Here is a 13,883-nt window from a genome sequence, read left to right on the forward strand (position 1 = left end):
AAGTTTCTGCGCCGCTAGATAATTGTATCTGTTCTATCAAACTACAAAGATGGCAGAACAGGGTGACGTTGAACCGAGTGTCACCTCTGCAACCTGGAGAGGAGGCGGGGTATGAAGTGTCTCATTTGCATTTGAAGAGACCGCCCCAAAACGAGTTGCTCTCAGAAGCACATCAGAAAAGGGGTAGAAAAGGGGCCTGTGGAGCTCTAATAATGAGGAATTCAGACCCAAGCATTGCAGTTTCGCGTTGTATAGACCACAACTGTATGATTTATATGTAAAAAGGAAGGATTTAAAAGCATGATATGTCTCCTTTAACTCAAGACAGAGAGGAAAACAACTGTTTGTTCCATCTGTGGTTTACTACAACCCTCAAGCTGAATGATGGATTTAATACTATTTAATATCTGCGCTCCAGATACTACTGCCCATTGTACACAGATGACTTCAAGTATCAAGAAGAAAAGAGACATTTTATTAATATTTTCATCAGTGGCAACGACAGAATTATTACGGTGACTGTCAAAATAAAAGTACCACGTTGGATTGTTATTGTGGTGACTGTCAAAATAAAGTACCAAGTCCAGGAGAATCTGGACTGGGAGTCATGACACCAGGAAACTTCTACTGAGCATGTGCAGAAGAACCTGTTCCTCCGTCCGGGGTGTACACGAGCAGCAACAAGGATTCAGAAATATTACCTTTCCCCCCGTTACCATGGAGACTTTTCAAACAGTCACATTTCCAGAGGCTCCGAGCTCCATTGTCCAACCCTAGCCCTAAAAAGTGACGGTTTTCACTTTAAAACTTTATAACTTTTAGTTCTCCATCTCAACATTTAGTCCTGATGAACACGTTAAGAACACGCTAGATTTACCAAAACATCTTTCTAAACGTGACGCTGCGTCCTCCTGGCAGGACTGAACCTCTTCACGTTGGGTAGAAGACACTGTTTAAAACTCAAAACCATTTCTTCATTGTGTGAATGCTGAAAGGCATCCACTCATTTGTGAGTCATCATCATTATTATTATTATTATTATTATTATTATTATTATTACTGCTTCCGTACTGCGCTTCTCCTCCTACAATCTTTAACCAATTGAAACCATTCAAATATGAGAGCATGCAGCTTTAGTGACGCTGCAGCTCCGGTTCAGCGTCGTGACTCAGGAGAACTCCAATCCAATCTGCTTCTATATCAGAATGTGAAGCTGGATTATCCGTCACAACTCAGCCGCTCTTCTTTCCTCCACGTGAACAGAAAGCAGACGAGGAGCATCCTTCTTTCTGCCGGCCGACCCAACATGTGGCCGTCTGAGTGTTTAAATATTTGCTTTGGCTCGTTTATCTCATGAGCTGATTTCAATCTGAAAGTTAAGTTATTTACTGACGACTCTTCCAATAAACTCAAACAAAAACCAACAGCTTCTGTTTTTTCTTTTTAAGCTTTTGGCTTCATGCCGACAACACAAGCTGGGAGTCTTGGAGACTCGCCACCGGGCGCCCAGAGCAGTAGAGCAGTAGAGCAACAGAGTAGGAGAGCAGCAGCAGAGAAGTAGAGCAGCAGTAGAGCAGCAGAGTAGCAGAGCAGCAGAGTAGCAGAGCGGCAGAGTAGGAGAGCAGAAGTGCAACAGAGTAGCAGAGCAGCAGAGCAGTAGAGCAGCAGAGTAGCAGAGTAGCAAAGCAACAGAGCAGCACCAGTCCTTAATCTCCTGGGACTTTTATTTTGACAGTCCCCATAATAACAATCCAGCTTGGTAGTTTTATTTTGACAGTCCCCATAATAACAATCCAGCTTGGTAGTTTTATTTTGACAGTCCCAATAATAACAATCCAGCTTGGTAGTTTTATTTTGACAGTCCCCATAATAACAATCCAGCTTGGTGGTTTTATTTTGACAGTCCCCATAATAACAATCCAGCTTGGTGGTTTTATTTTGACAGTCCCCATAATAACAATCCAGCTTGGTGGTCTGTCCATGAGAATGTCCATGTTCTCCTGCTGTTCATGTTTAGAGCTCATTGTTCTCTGCGCCCCCTAGTGGCCGCAACATGAAGGTTTTGGTGTCATGAGTTAGAGTATCAGTGTAGATCTGCAACCCTCCTCATTCTACCCTCGTTACTTATATTTTCCCTTCAGCTTTATCTTGACGACGTGTTTGAAGAAAAGATCCATTGCAGCAGGTGAGATTAAGATGAACTTTCCTCGTAAATCTCCAGATACAAACTCATTTTTCCATCAGAGTCTGCTGCTCCTGGGCCGAGGAGAACCCGGGTATCAAACACTGGGTTCAGGAGAAATTCTGGGATTTTCTTCACGCGTCCCGAGTGTTTCTCAAATTCCTCGACTTGCTTTTTTCTTCCTGGAAGTGCTCCGCTCAAACTACCGGCGACTGAAATACTGACGCAAAAAGAGGGCGGGCTTCATTTGTTCACCTCCCAAAGTGAGACCCAGTAAAAGAATGTGGATTAAAACGCTGCTGCCAGAGCAGCTTCAGGCTCGCTCAACGGCAGGAGGGCCGACGCCAGAGCAGAACCTCGCCGCATAAACACTCGGTCAACCCCGGTTAGAGTGACGGAGAATTATCTGGGAGTGACGACAGTCGGCGGTTCCGTGGCCCGGCGTCTCATTAGGAGGGGGCAGGAAAACCAAACTCAGATTATGGAGAGTGGCAGAGAAAGTCTGAGACGGTTTCAACTTTTCACGGCTCTCTGACATTCCTTCAGCGAAGCGGTTAATTCACTAATCTCTGATTACAGAGGAAGATAGTTGAGGTTTGGTGAAGGAAGTCATTGCTCTCTAATCTTTTTTATATGAAATCAAGTTTTATTTAGGAAAATAAAACCTAAAAAATTCTATTAATCCCAACAAATTCAAGGGATTTACAACATAAGTGGAGATAATTCCAGCAAATGTATTATATTCCCAAGTGTTCCCAGACTAATAGTTCATTAATTGATTGTTGGGTTTTTCTCTGTAAAGAGGAATGGCTGTGCTGGATTTGGTGCTATAAAAATAAATTGAATTAATTTTTGACATTTCCAACTGTTCCTCTGCAGTTTGAGCCAAAACAGCAGATTAGAATTTAAACTTGTTAATTTATTGTATTTTACAGAGAAATTCAATGGTCCAGAGATAAATAGCACAAACTGGACAGAATGGGATTAGAGAAGGTGAACTAATGTATGTAACTTCCTCCTCTAACATCAGATTATAGAGCATCTTCCTCCTCTAACATCAGATTATAGAGCATCTTCCTCGTCTAACATCAGATTATAGAGCATCTTCCTCTTCTAACATCAGATTATAGAGCATCTTCCTCCTCTAACATCAGATTATAGAGCATCTTCCCCGTCTAACATCAGATTATAGAGCATCTTCCTCCTCGAACATCAGATTATAGAGCATCTTCCCCGTCTAACATCAGATTATAGAGCATCTTCCTCCTCGAACATCAGATTATAGAGCATCTTCCTCCTCTAACATCAGATTATAGAGCATCTTCCTCCTCTAACATCAGATTATAGAGCATCTTCCTCCCACTGTAATTTGGTCAGGATCCAGATTATGGCAGTATAACCCTAACCATACCATACCATAACATACGTACCATATCTACCACACCATACCATAACACACGTACCATACCATACCACTCCATACCATACCATACCATACCATACGTACCATATCTACCACACCATACCATAACATACGTACCATACCATACCACACCACACCATACCATACCATACCATAACATACGTACCATACCATACCACATCATACCATACCACACCATACCATACCATACCATAACATACGTACCATACCATACCACTCCATACCATACCATACCATACCATAACATACGTACCATACCATACCATACCACTCCATACCATACCATAACATACGTACCATACCATACCACACCACACCATACCATACCATACCATACCATAACATACGTACCATACCATACCACACCATACCATACCATAACATACGTACCATACCACACCACACCACACCACACCACACCACACCACACCATACCATACCACACCACACCATACCATACCATACCATACCACACCACACCATACCATAATACCATGTAAAGCATAGAAAGCACCACTTTCATTACATCTATTAGAAATTACTTCTTTACATCATTTCTTTTTCCACATCAGTCGATCAAACTTAAACTTTTTGCAGCTCCCAATAAAAGAAACTAAGTCCAATAATGAGAGGATTTTCATAAAACTGCTGAGGATTTCGTGACGACAGCGTTCCCACACCGGCTGCCCAGAATCCCCGCCATGAATTCATGTTAACGTTTTTACTGCTGCGCCCCGTTTCATCTGGTGATAAAGCACAAAGCTGCAAATTCAAAAACCTCATTACGGCCCAGGAGCCGCGCAGAGAGAAGTCAGTGGTTTGGAAAAACGCTTCCCCCATTAACATAATTCTCTTTAGGAGGACGGCCGAGGCTGGATTTATAAAAGTTGAGGATTCAAACTCACCATTTGCGACTGGCTCCGGGGGCTGCCATTGATATCCTCCACTTTCTCATTGGCTGGAAGGGAAACGCAGAGGAGAGATTTCACCCAGGTCCCAACATCCTGACGTTCAGGTGCACACATCCAGTGTGTGTGTGTGTGTGTGTGTGTGTGTGTGTGTGTGTGTGTGTGTGTGTGTGTGTGTGTGTGTGTGTGTGTGTGTGTGTGTGTGTGTGTGTGTGAGAGAGAGCACTGCAGTAGAGGTCTGGGAAGCAAAGCTGCCTAATTCGTCAGCTGCCGCCAGAGAGTTAGTGACAGGCCAGCTTGGCCTCATTGTCTATACGGGCGAACAGGGAGGGTAAAGTTTCAACAGAGAGAGAGAGAGAGAGAGAGAGAGAGAGAGAGAGAGAGAGAGAGAGAGAGAGAGAGAGAGAGAGAGACGACAGCGTTGTGTGTAATCGGGCAGGAAACTGTTAGTGTGTGTGTGAGATAAACAGAGTGGGAAAGTTTTGGGGAAAGTTGAGAAAAGTAAAGTAAAGAGAATGAAGAATGTAATGAAACTGAGGCGAGATTGCATAAGAGCCACTTTGAAGAATCGATGAATAACTCATTAGGCGTCACACATTATTCATCACCGCGCAGCCATGGGATCGACGGATCGACGGACCGCCGACTGAAAGTGTGGCCGTGTCGGTGGATGGGTACCTTTAACATTAGAACCAATATGGTACCGATAGCCGGTACCAGGGAATCGATACCGGTACTTAACGGTACCAATTTTGTGTAATTTTGCGTTTGCCGAACCTGCAGCGACTGACGCTGGTGTCGTGACTGCGTGTTGGTGAATAAGGCCTCGTTCTCAACGCTTCAAGTGGAAACGTATCGTTTACACGGGAACGTTTTGAAAACGACGTCCGTTTCAGCGGAAATGGCAGTAAACACTGTAGTGAGCATGCCAGGCCACTAGAGGGATCCACTCAATCATCCGGCCCGATGCAGCCTCACCGTCCCAGAGATCTAACAGTGATTATGTGCGCAGAGAGAGAGAGAGAGAGAGAGAGAGAGAGAGAGAGAGAGAGAGAGAGCGAGAGAGAGAGAGAGAGAGAGAGAGAGAGAGAGCGAGAGAGAGAGAGAGAGAGAGAGAGAGAGCTGCAGTGTGGATCATATCTACATCTTGTCAATATGAAGAGTCTGAGAGGTCAAGAGGTCAGACAGTTAGTAGAAGTGTAACAATGTATTTCTGATTATTACAAAGATTAAATGATTAAAGAAGATGATCCAAACTGAGAAGAAAGTGAAGAGCTGAATTCAGCCCCGGAGTGTCAAACACTTTACTTCAGTTACCACAGACACCTCCAGTCAGCCGGACCAGTACAATTGAGCCACAATAACATTTAAATTGAAGTTTTTCTTCACGGTGGTGCAGAGTACACATGATGAGAAAGTAAATATTTTCCTCAAAACCAAACGGTGACGATGGAAAATGACTACAATCTGAACATAAAGTCCATTTTAATGAAACCTTCTGGCACTAAATACAGTGTGTGTGTGTGTGTGTGTGTGTGTGTGTGTGTGTGTGTGTGTGTGTGTGTGTGTGCAGATGTCTACCTATGATCTGGATGATCTGTGCCAGCAGGACTCCGTCGGTGACGTCCTGGCTCAGGTCCTTGATGAGGCGCTGGCAGCCGGACTTGGCCAGGTAGTGGTTGGCCCAGTCCGTGTAAATCTGCAACAACACAACAAACCTTCTGTCAGTGGGTGTGTGTGTGTGTGTGTGTGTGTGTGTGTGTGTGTGTGTGTGTGTGTGTGTGTGTGTGTGTGTGTGGGTGGGGTTACTCTGACACACTATCACTGGTCTTAAACTAATATCGGCCGGTTAATACGAAGTTACCAGAGATGTTATGTTCTGAATTGTTAAAGGACAAAGAGTTACTGTTCAAAGTACTGATGAGAGGATAAACTGAAGATTCACCCAGAACTTTGGTTTCCTTCAACCAGTAAAAATACACAAACAACCGATTTATCCAGGCATGGATATCTGCAGAGGGTTGCAGGTTCAATCCCCTGTCTGTCCACAGTGTCCTTGAGCAAAACACTGAAACTCAAACCTAAAGCCCCGCATGGCAGCGCCGCCTCCATTGGTGTGTGAATGTGTGTGTGAATGTGTGTGTGAATGTGTGTGTGAATGGGTGAATGTGAGCAACGTTGTAAAGAAGCTGGAGGGCTGACTGTCCTCAGTCCATCCAGTCATCTAAGATTTCACAGTATTTTAATGTTCGATAAAGACAAAGAAGTATTGTAATTGTTTGTGTAGTATTGGGTTAAACACTTGACGCAGCGACGTCCTTCCTCTCCAGCTGAACAACTCCACCCTTTAAACATTTAAATCTCCACCCTGAGCTGAACTGAGACGGTGACAGGAGGAATCAGAGCAGATCCAATAGAAAGAGAAATACACTTTGGACTGTAACACCACTGAATATTGTGTCCTGTGATCAAACTTCAGTACATTTTCAGTTTCTTCTAAATAATCCAAAGCTGGAGGTGAGCTGGTCTGACGGACGCTGACGTCTCCATCCAGCTCCAACAGGCGGGAATTAAACTGTGTGATCTTTCTGGGCTGATTCTGCCAAACAACCTGCTGATATCACAGGCTGCTCTCTCTCCACATGCAAAACTCCAACCAACACAAGATGTTCAGACTCCAACATGGCGGCGCCCCTCCACCCGGACAGGCGCCTCGCTGCCGTCGGGACAGAGGAAACAGAGGAACGAGGCAGACGAGGGGAAAGTGACTCTTCATCTCACGATTGTTTAAATCTGAAAAAAACCGATCCATTTCCTCCAAACTTCATTCGATCGCCTTCCTGCGCCTCAGAAATGAGTCAATGAAGTCGTCCGGAGCTTCAATCCCTCCCGCTGCATGCTGGGTAGGCTTCACACAAACTCCCTCCGACAGCCATGGAGGACGTCTTTCTTTCTTCCGACTCGGCTGGAATTGAGATTCTGGGAGTGGAAAACCTCTGCGGCAGAGCGAATATAGACAGCGACTGATACTCTGCTGCAGAAAAACTTTCTTGTTATCCCAGGATTATAAACCCGGAGGAGAAGCAGCACAAGCCTCAGCAGCATGAAGGACTTGGAATGTTGAAAATCCTCTTAGAAATGTCAGATCCTTTATGAGGAAGGGGTTTCTCTCTTCAAGGAAAGATTGGCTGCAGGTTAAAAACTGGAAGACAATCTTTATCTGATTATATGCTGATGAAGTTGTTTGTGTTTTTCTGTCTGAGGAATTCCCTCAATAAACAGCAGCCAGTTCTCAGGATGTTCCCCCCTCAGTCACCTCGCACACTGCTTCCATTAGGAACCACCTCTTTCCCGCTCCTTTCTTTTCTGTGGGAGTCTTTAAAGTGTCTGTCTGTTGTGGTTTCCCGCAGCGATTCTCTCCGTGATGAGAAGTCGTAAAGCGGAACCCCGGAAAAATGAGCGCTGTCACGGGGAAACACGCCGTTAAATAAACCTGCGCCAAAGACAGGGAAACTGTGGAAATGCAGACCACATCCCGTCAGGGGGCACGTAAACAAGGAACGGCGAGGAACGGGGAAAGTGTGTGAGAAAATGGAGGAATTAGGAGTGTGTGTGTGTGTGTGTGTGTGTGTGTGTGTGTGTGTGTGTGTGTGTGTGTGTGTGTGTGTGTGTGTGTGTGTGTGTGTGTGTGTGTGTGTGTGTGCGCTGCATCATCAGACTGCAGGAAATCACCGAGGCTTCAACAGGAGCTGCTGGGCGGATAAACTTGTGACATCGCGTCTGTGAGCTCAACCTGGAGAGCGACGGAGAGCAAACCGAGCAGATCAATGTTCAGTCGACTCCCCCGACCATTTATCCTCCGTTCTTCTTCTTCTTCTTCCTTCACAAAGACTGCAGATCAACACGTCTGCAGAGAAACAAGTACGGTCTAACGTAGTGCAGGTTGAAACAGACGTCTGTCCAGAAAGTCTTTAAATGAACATTTCCGTTTGTGTGGGATGCTAAAGGACCAGAGCAGTCCAACCTAGAGGTAAAGGTGAGGGACAGTGGTGGCAGTACCGTGTCTGCCGGTCCAAATCCCATCATGAAGACAGTAAGATACTTCAATACATTCACCTGGGAAAGACCATGAGGAGTGCAAACCAAACCAAACACATCCCGGTGTAAGATTGGAGGTGGACCCCCCACAGAATATTGACCCCCCCCCTAATATTTGCACTGAAATGTTGAAATGAACTAAGAACCATATAAATAAATACGCTGCGGAATATGAGCACCGAGTCCATTTTCCAGGGGTTCCATATTCCATACTACACCGGTTCTGATAGAAAGGACTCACTGCTGCATGAAGCTGAGCAGCTCCTCAGCATGAGGGAAGAGGTCCAGTCTAGACGCACATCATTTCTTATTCTTTACCAACTTATCCAACCTTGATCAAGAGCTTTAGCCTCTGTTGTGTGGCCAAGCCTCCGATTGCTTCTTAGAGTGACTCACTGGACCTCCTGTGGTGCAAACTTATATTGCAAGGTGGATTTTAGTGGGTCGGCCAACGGCACATTACAAAACTGTCTTTAGCATGACGTCAAGACTGTTTTTATCTCATTCACCTGCTTAGAAAGTCATGAATCAACCAAAACATTTTACCTTTAAAGTCAGAGATAAAGACATATAATTCACTTCACAGGGCCCATAATGCAACGGACAGCGCCAACACTGTGATTCCTCAAGGCTTCATTAAAAGCTGGAAAACTTTGCTCTAAATAATGTTGACGTGAAACGAGACGCCAGGAAAACCGAAAACCGAATCATCCAACAGGGTGATACTCAATACACGAGTCCAATTTGGGTGAATTAGCCGCCGAAGTAAGCAGCTGCTGCTGCATCTGCTGAGGCTCCTGGAGGAATATCCTTCCAATCTAAACTAAACTGCCTTGCTTAACCTGCAGGTCAAACACAGGCTGCATCGCGGCTCCAGGCGGCGGCGGCGACGCTGCTTCCTGCTGCAGAGAAACACTTTCACTCAGACTCAGAACAAAACAGACTCCAGCAAAACCTCTCGGTCTGTCTGCAAACACTTGTTTCACCCAGAGGGACCGAGCACGCATACTGGAGCAGTACAGAGTACAAGTACAGAGTACAAGTACAGAGTACAAGTACAGAGTACAGGTACAGAGGAGTGGGGAATAAATGTTGACTGAGGACTGAGCTGATTTGTGAAAGAACACGACTTCAGTTGAGGAAAATCAAAAGCTCAAACTCGACGAGGTGAAGAGACTCGCTGAGCTGCAGCCGATGAGAGAAGAATGAGTTCTCATCAATACAGGGAAGGTTTCTTTTCTTCGGCGTCAACAGGTAAACTCTTGTTTTTACAATTTCATTGACAAACGCTGCTTCCTGCTACTTTATTGTACGGATGGAAAACATACCTCACACTATGAAATCCTCACAACAGCAAGTGAACGAAGAATGAAGACGCGACACGGAATTCCATATTGAGTCAGGCCACACAGATACTGTCTATAGCTGCAGACAGAAATACAGTACAAGTACTTCACAAAAGATAAGAGTTACATCACTTATTTATACTGTAACGTCAACAACAGATGCAACTAGTATCACGTTAAAGAGTTTAGGGATGGATGTGATGTAACAGGCGTGTCAAACATAAAGCCCGACCAAGCAAACTGAGAACAATTCCAAAGAAACCATTTGGTTTTTAACTTTAACAACTGGAGCTGCGACGTGACTGACGTTAGCATAACAAGCTAGCACGCGAGCGTTAGCCTCGAAGCCGCGCTGCCAGGGGGAGGTTCTACAAACATCATGAACAAGGCTGCGACGGACAGGATTGGTGGACCGACTGTCTTTTGTAATCTATGTTCAGATTGGAGTCGTTTCTGGAACAAGATGAGAAACGTTAAGACTTTTTTAAAACCTACCCTCTGCGCCACAACAACGAAACGCCTTAATGTTTAAATCTCAATGGTTATTATGGCACCGTTTTACGGTTCGATTCCCGATGCCAATCTGTCCCTCTGGAGGCAAGGAGTTCCATCGATGCACTGGGAGCATTTTGGGGTTCAGCGTCTTGCTCAAGGGCACCAAAACTTTGTTTCCACTGTGCAGGATGTGACGGTACGTCACAGTGAAGCAAAGCGTACCCAGACCCACCTCTGTCGCGCGGCCCCACCACAGAGAGAACGGTTCAACCACGCACCTACGTGACGTCACTACACTAACAGTAGTCTCCGCCCTCTCACGACCAACCACACCGGCACGGACTGCGCAGTGGAAACGAGGCTTTTAACATGTGAACAGGGAGAATTGAACCTGCAACCTTCCAATGAGGAGACGACCGCTCTACCAACCGAGTCAAAGCAGGAGTTAGTTCAGGTTGATGGAACAGCTTGTATAGTTTCCTCAAGGTAAACCATAATGAAGCCTCCATGTTGGGTGAGTCAGCAAGACGTTCCTGAAGATTTCTCTCATTTCCAGGCTTCAACATCCACATTTCATCTGCAGCGACGTGAACGCCGTTAATCCTGATTAAAAGCAGGTTGGAACTCTTTTAGCTTCAGCTGTCTGCCGCCTTCAACAGGACGAGCAAAGACAACGAGCGAAGACGAGACGCAGCAGGAATCTTGTTTTTACTTCAACGTCACAAACAAGTTAGAATAAAAGGAGAGATGTTGGATCTGGGAGGTCGTGGCTCAGACCTGACCTCCATCACCTGTCACCTCCTCGCACATGCTGCTCCCCTCCCTCCCTCCTTCCCTCCCTCCCTCCCTCCCTACATCCTCTCTCAGCTGCCTCGCAAACATCAAAAGCGACATTTCTCCCGTCGCTGCGTGAGGCGACTCGCCCATCCACTCACTTCATGACTCCTCGGCGGCGCTCCGAGTCGAATCCGTCAGCCTCCTGCACCCGTTGACCTCTTTGGGAGGCGCAAGCAGGCGGCGACGGCAAAACACCAGCGATAACGCCACTGACATCACACACACACACACACACACACACACACACACACACACACACACACACACACACACACACACACACACACACACACACACACACACACAGGACGAGGCAACAAATACACGCGTACAAATCTCCAAACCCTGCAGATACCGAGGTGAACACACCAACACACTCTCTGACTCCCCCACTCCCCTCCTCTCTGCTTCCTCCCGGCAGCCACATTCAATCAGCAGAAGTCCAGTCCCCCTGCTGAGGTTTATCCTCGCTGAAGCCACACAAAGTGTCTTCCCCGTCCTTTTCCTCTACCTGTTTCGCCGACCCGTCCCCCTCCAGCGCCGGGAATCCCCGACGCCGCTAACAAACATCCGGCTCACACCCCGGAGGAGATAAACTGCCTCCAACAGCCCTGATCACAATGCAGCGGCTCCAGCTACGCAGGTATTATTGGCAGAGCTTGCAGATTCTCAGAGTGTCCTCCAGGGGGAGCCGGCCAAAAGCAGACAGCTGTGATGCTGAAGTGTATTTACTCTCCTATATTTTTAATGTACTTCTACTGAACGGCTCCTAACGTATGGGCTCTTTAATCAGGGCATCATTCCAATTCTGCCCAATAAATTAGGAGTTTTAATAGCATTGGAGGAGTCCGAGCACAAATACAATCACTTGGAGGACGTTTAGCTGTGTAATGCAATTTGGAACAGAAAGCCAGGAGAGGCGTCTCCACCGAGGCTGCACTGGCTTGGAAACCTCAGCTTGGCAGCAGCACTGCTGCCGCACGGCTCCTAAATGTAATTAAACACAACACGAAGGGGCATTAAGGAAATGAGCGACGAGCCAATAGAATCAATACCCAAAACGTGGAGTGTCCTCCGTAATCTGCTCCGAACAGGTGAGACGAAGGGATGAACACACAGCTTGGATCCATAAGTGTTGAGATGGATTAGTACAAAAACAATACCACAAACAGAGAACTCCAAAGAAAGCTGCTAAAGAGTCAACAGATTTGTGTCACGGAAATCTGAAGCAGAAGTGAGCAGGAAGACGTGAAAGTGTCGGCGTGAGAGGCTTTCTGGAAAACTGCAAGTTGAATATTCCATTTAAGTGGAAAAAGTACTTGGTAGTAGAGACAGTTGTGGAAAAAAAAAAGACTTCACTCAAAGAAAAAGTATAAATGGAACTTATTTAATTTAGGTAAGACGTACTCGAGTAAAAAAAGTGGGTAAAAATGTGTTAATAAATGCCTTTTTAAAGTATCTTAATGGTTTTTATTAATGGTGGTGGAAGCTTTATACGCACACACACACACACACACACACACACACACACACACACACACACACACACACACACACACACACACACACACACACACACACACACACACACACACACACACACACACACACACACACACACACACACACACACACACTTACTTTAAATTCATTACCTTTTGCAGCTCCAGCGTGAAAATCTACTTCCAGAAGTAGCGAGTAAACTAACTAAACTAATCTTACTTTATTAATCCCCTTGGGGAAAATCTTTTTCTTCCACATCCACCAATCCTATTTGTAGACTGCGGTAGGCAGCCTCATGGCGGCGCTCCGGGGAGCTGATGGGGGTCGAGGGTCACCCTGTCAGCTGGGGGAGCTGCTCTGACCTCCAGGCCACTCCTCACTGAAGTTACCAGATTTACTTGCTCATGTACATTTTCAGGAACCTGTTCTCATCTGTCTTTGTTTTTTATGACTTTATTCTTCACGTCCCAGTATATCTGAGTCTGAAAACACACAGCGACCTTCTTCCTTCCATCAGCGCAGACAATCCAGATGAAAAGGGAAAGTCCTTGCTGGATGACGGAAAGAAGAAAAAGAGTTTGGACCACGGTGAAAATGCAGCGATGGAAAGTGAATAAAAGAACCAGACTCTCTACTTTTATTGGGATTCTTAGTTTATAACTGTATTAATTATCTGGAGTCCCACTGAAGTGAAGAATCTAAAGAGTACTACATTAAAAGCTGAAGTAGCACAGTAGATGATGAGTGATTTTGGGATTTCTCCCCTCTGAGCTCCCAGCAGGTCGTCATCTGCACGATAGCTTTGGCTCATGTTTTACACCAGAAAGTCTGCCTGAAGCAACCAGCAGTGGGATTTGAACCAAAACCCTCCGGTCAGAAGCTCCAACTTCTATATCAGGGATGTTAAACACATTTCAGTTCGGGGGCTGCATGCAGCACAATTTCATCCTGAGAGGGCCGGAACCAGAAAATAGTGCTGTGATAACCTTTAGATTTAAAATGTGCTTGGTTTGCAGCCTCTTGCAGGCGGATTGTGGCCCACAGACCTCATGTTTAGGCCACGCCTACCC

At 45.8% G+C, this 13,883-nt stretch overlaps 1 protein-coding gene across 1 annotated transcript in view; it reads right to left on the minus strand.

The window, feature by feature from the left end:
• Positions 1-13,883, minus strand: part of nav3 (neuron navigator 3) — a 285,560-nt gene that overhangs the window by 117,973 nt on the left and 153,704 nt on the right. Inside the window, exons 2-3 of the mRNA XM_080492455.1 lie at positions 6,116-6,233; positions 4,532-4,584 (exon numbers count right to left, since the gene is read on the minus strand). Coding sequence (XP_080348581.1) covers positions 4,532-4,584; positions 6,116-6,233 — 171 coding nt within the window. The remainder of the gene's footprint in view (positions 1-4,531; positions 4,585-6,115; positions 6,234-13,883) is intronic.

This window comes from Lipophrys pholis (genome assembly GCF_963383615.2).
Source record: "Lipophrys pholis genome assembly, chromosome: 22".
Classification (NCBI taxonomy): domain Eukaryota; kingdom Metazoa; phylum Chordata; class Actinopteri; order Blenniiformes; family Blenniidae; genus Lipophrys; species Lipophrys pholis.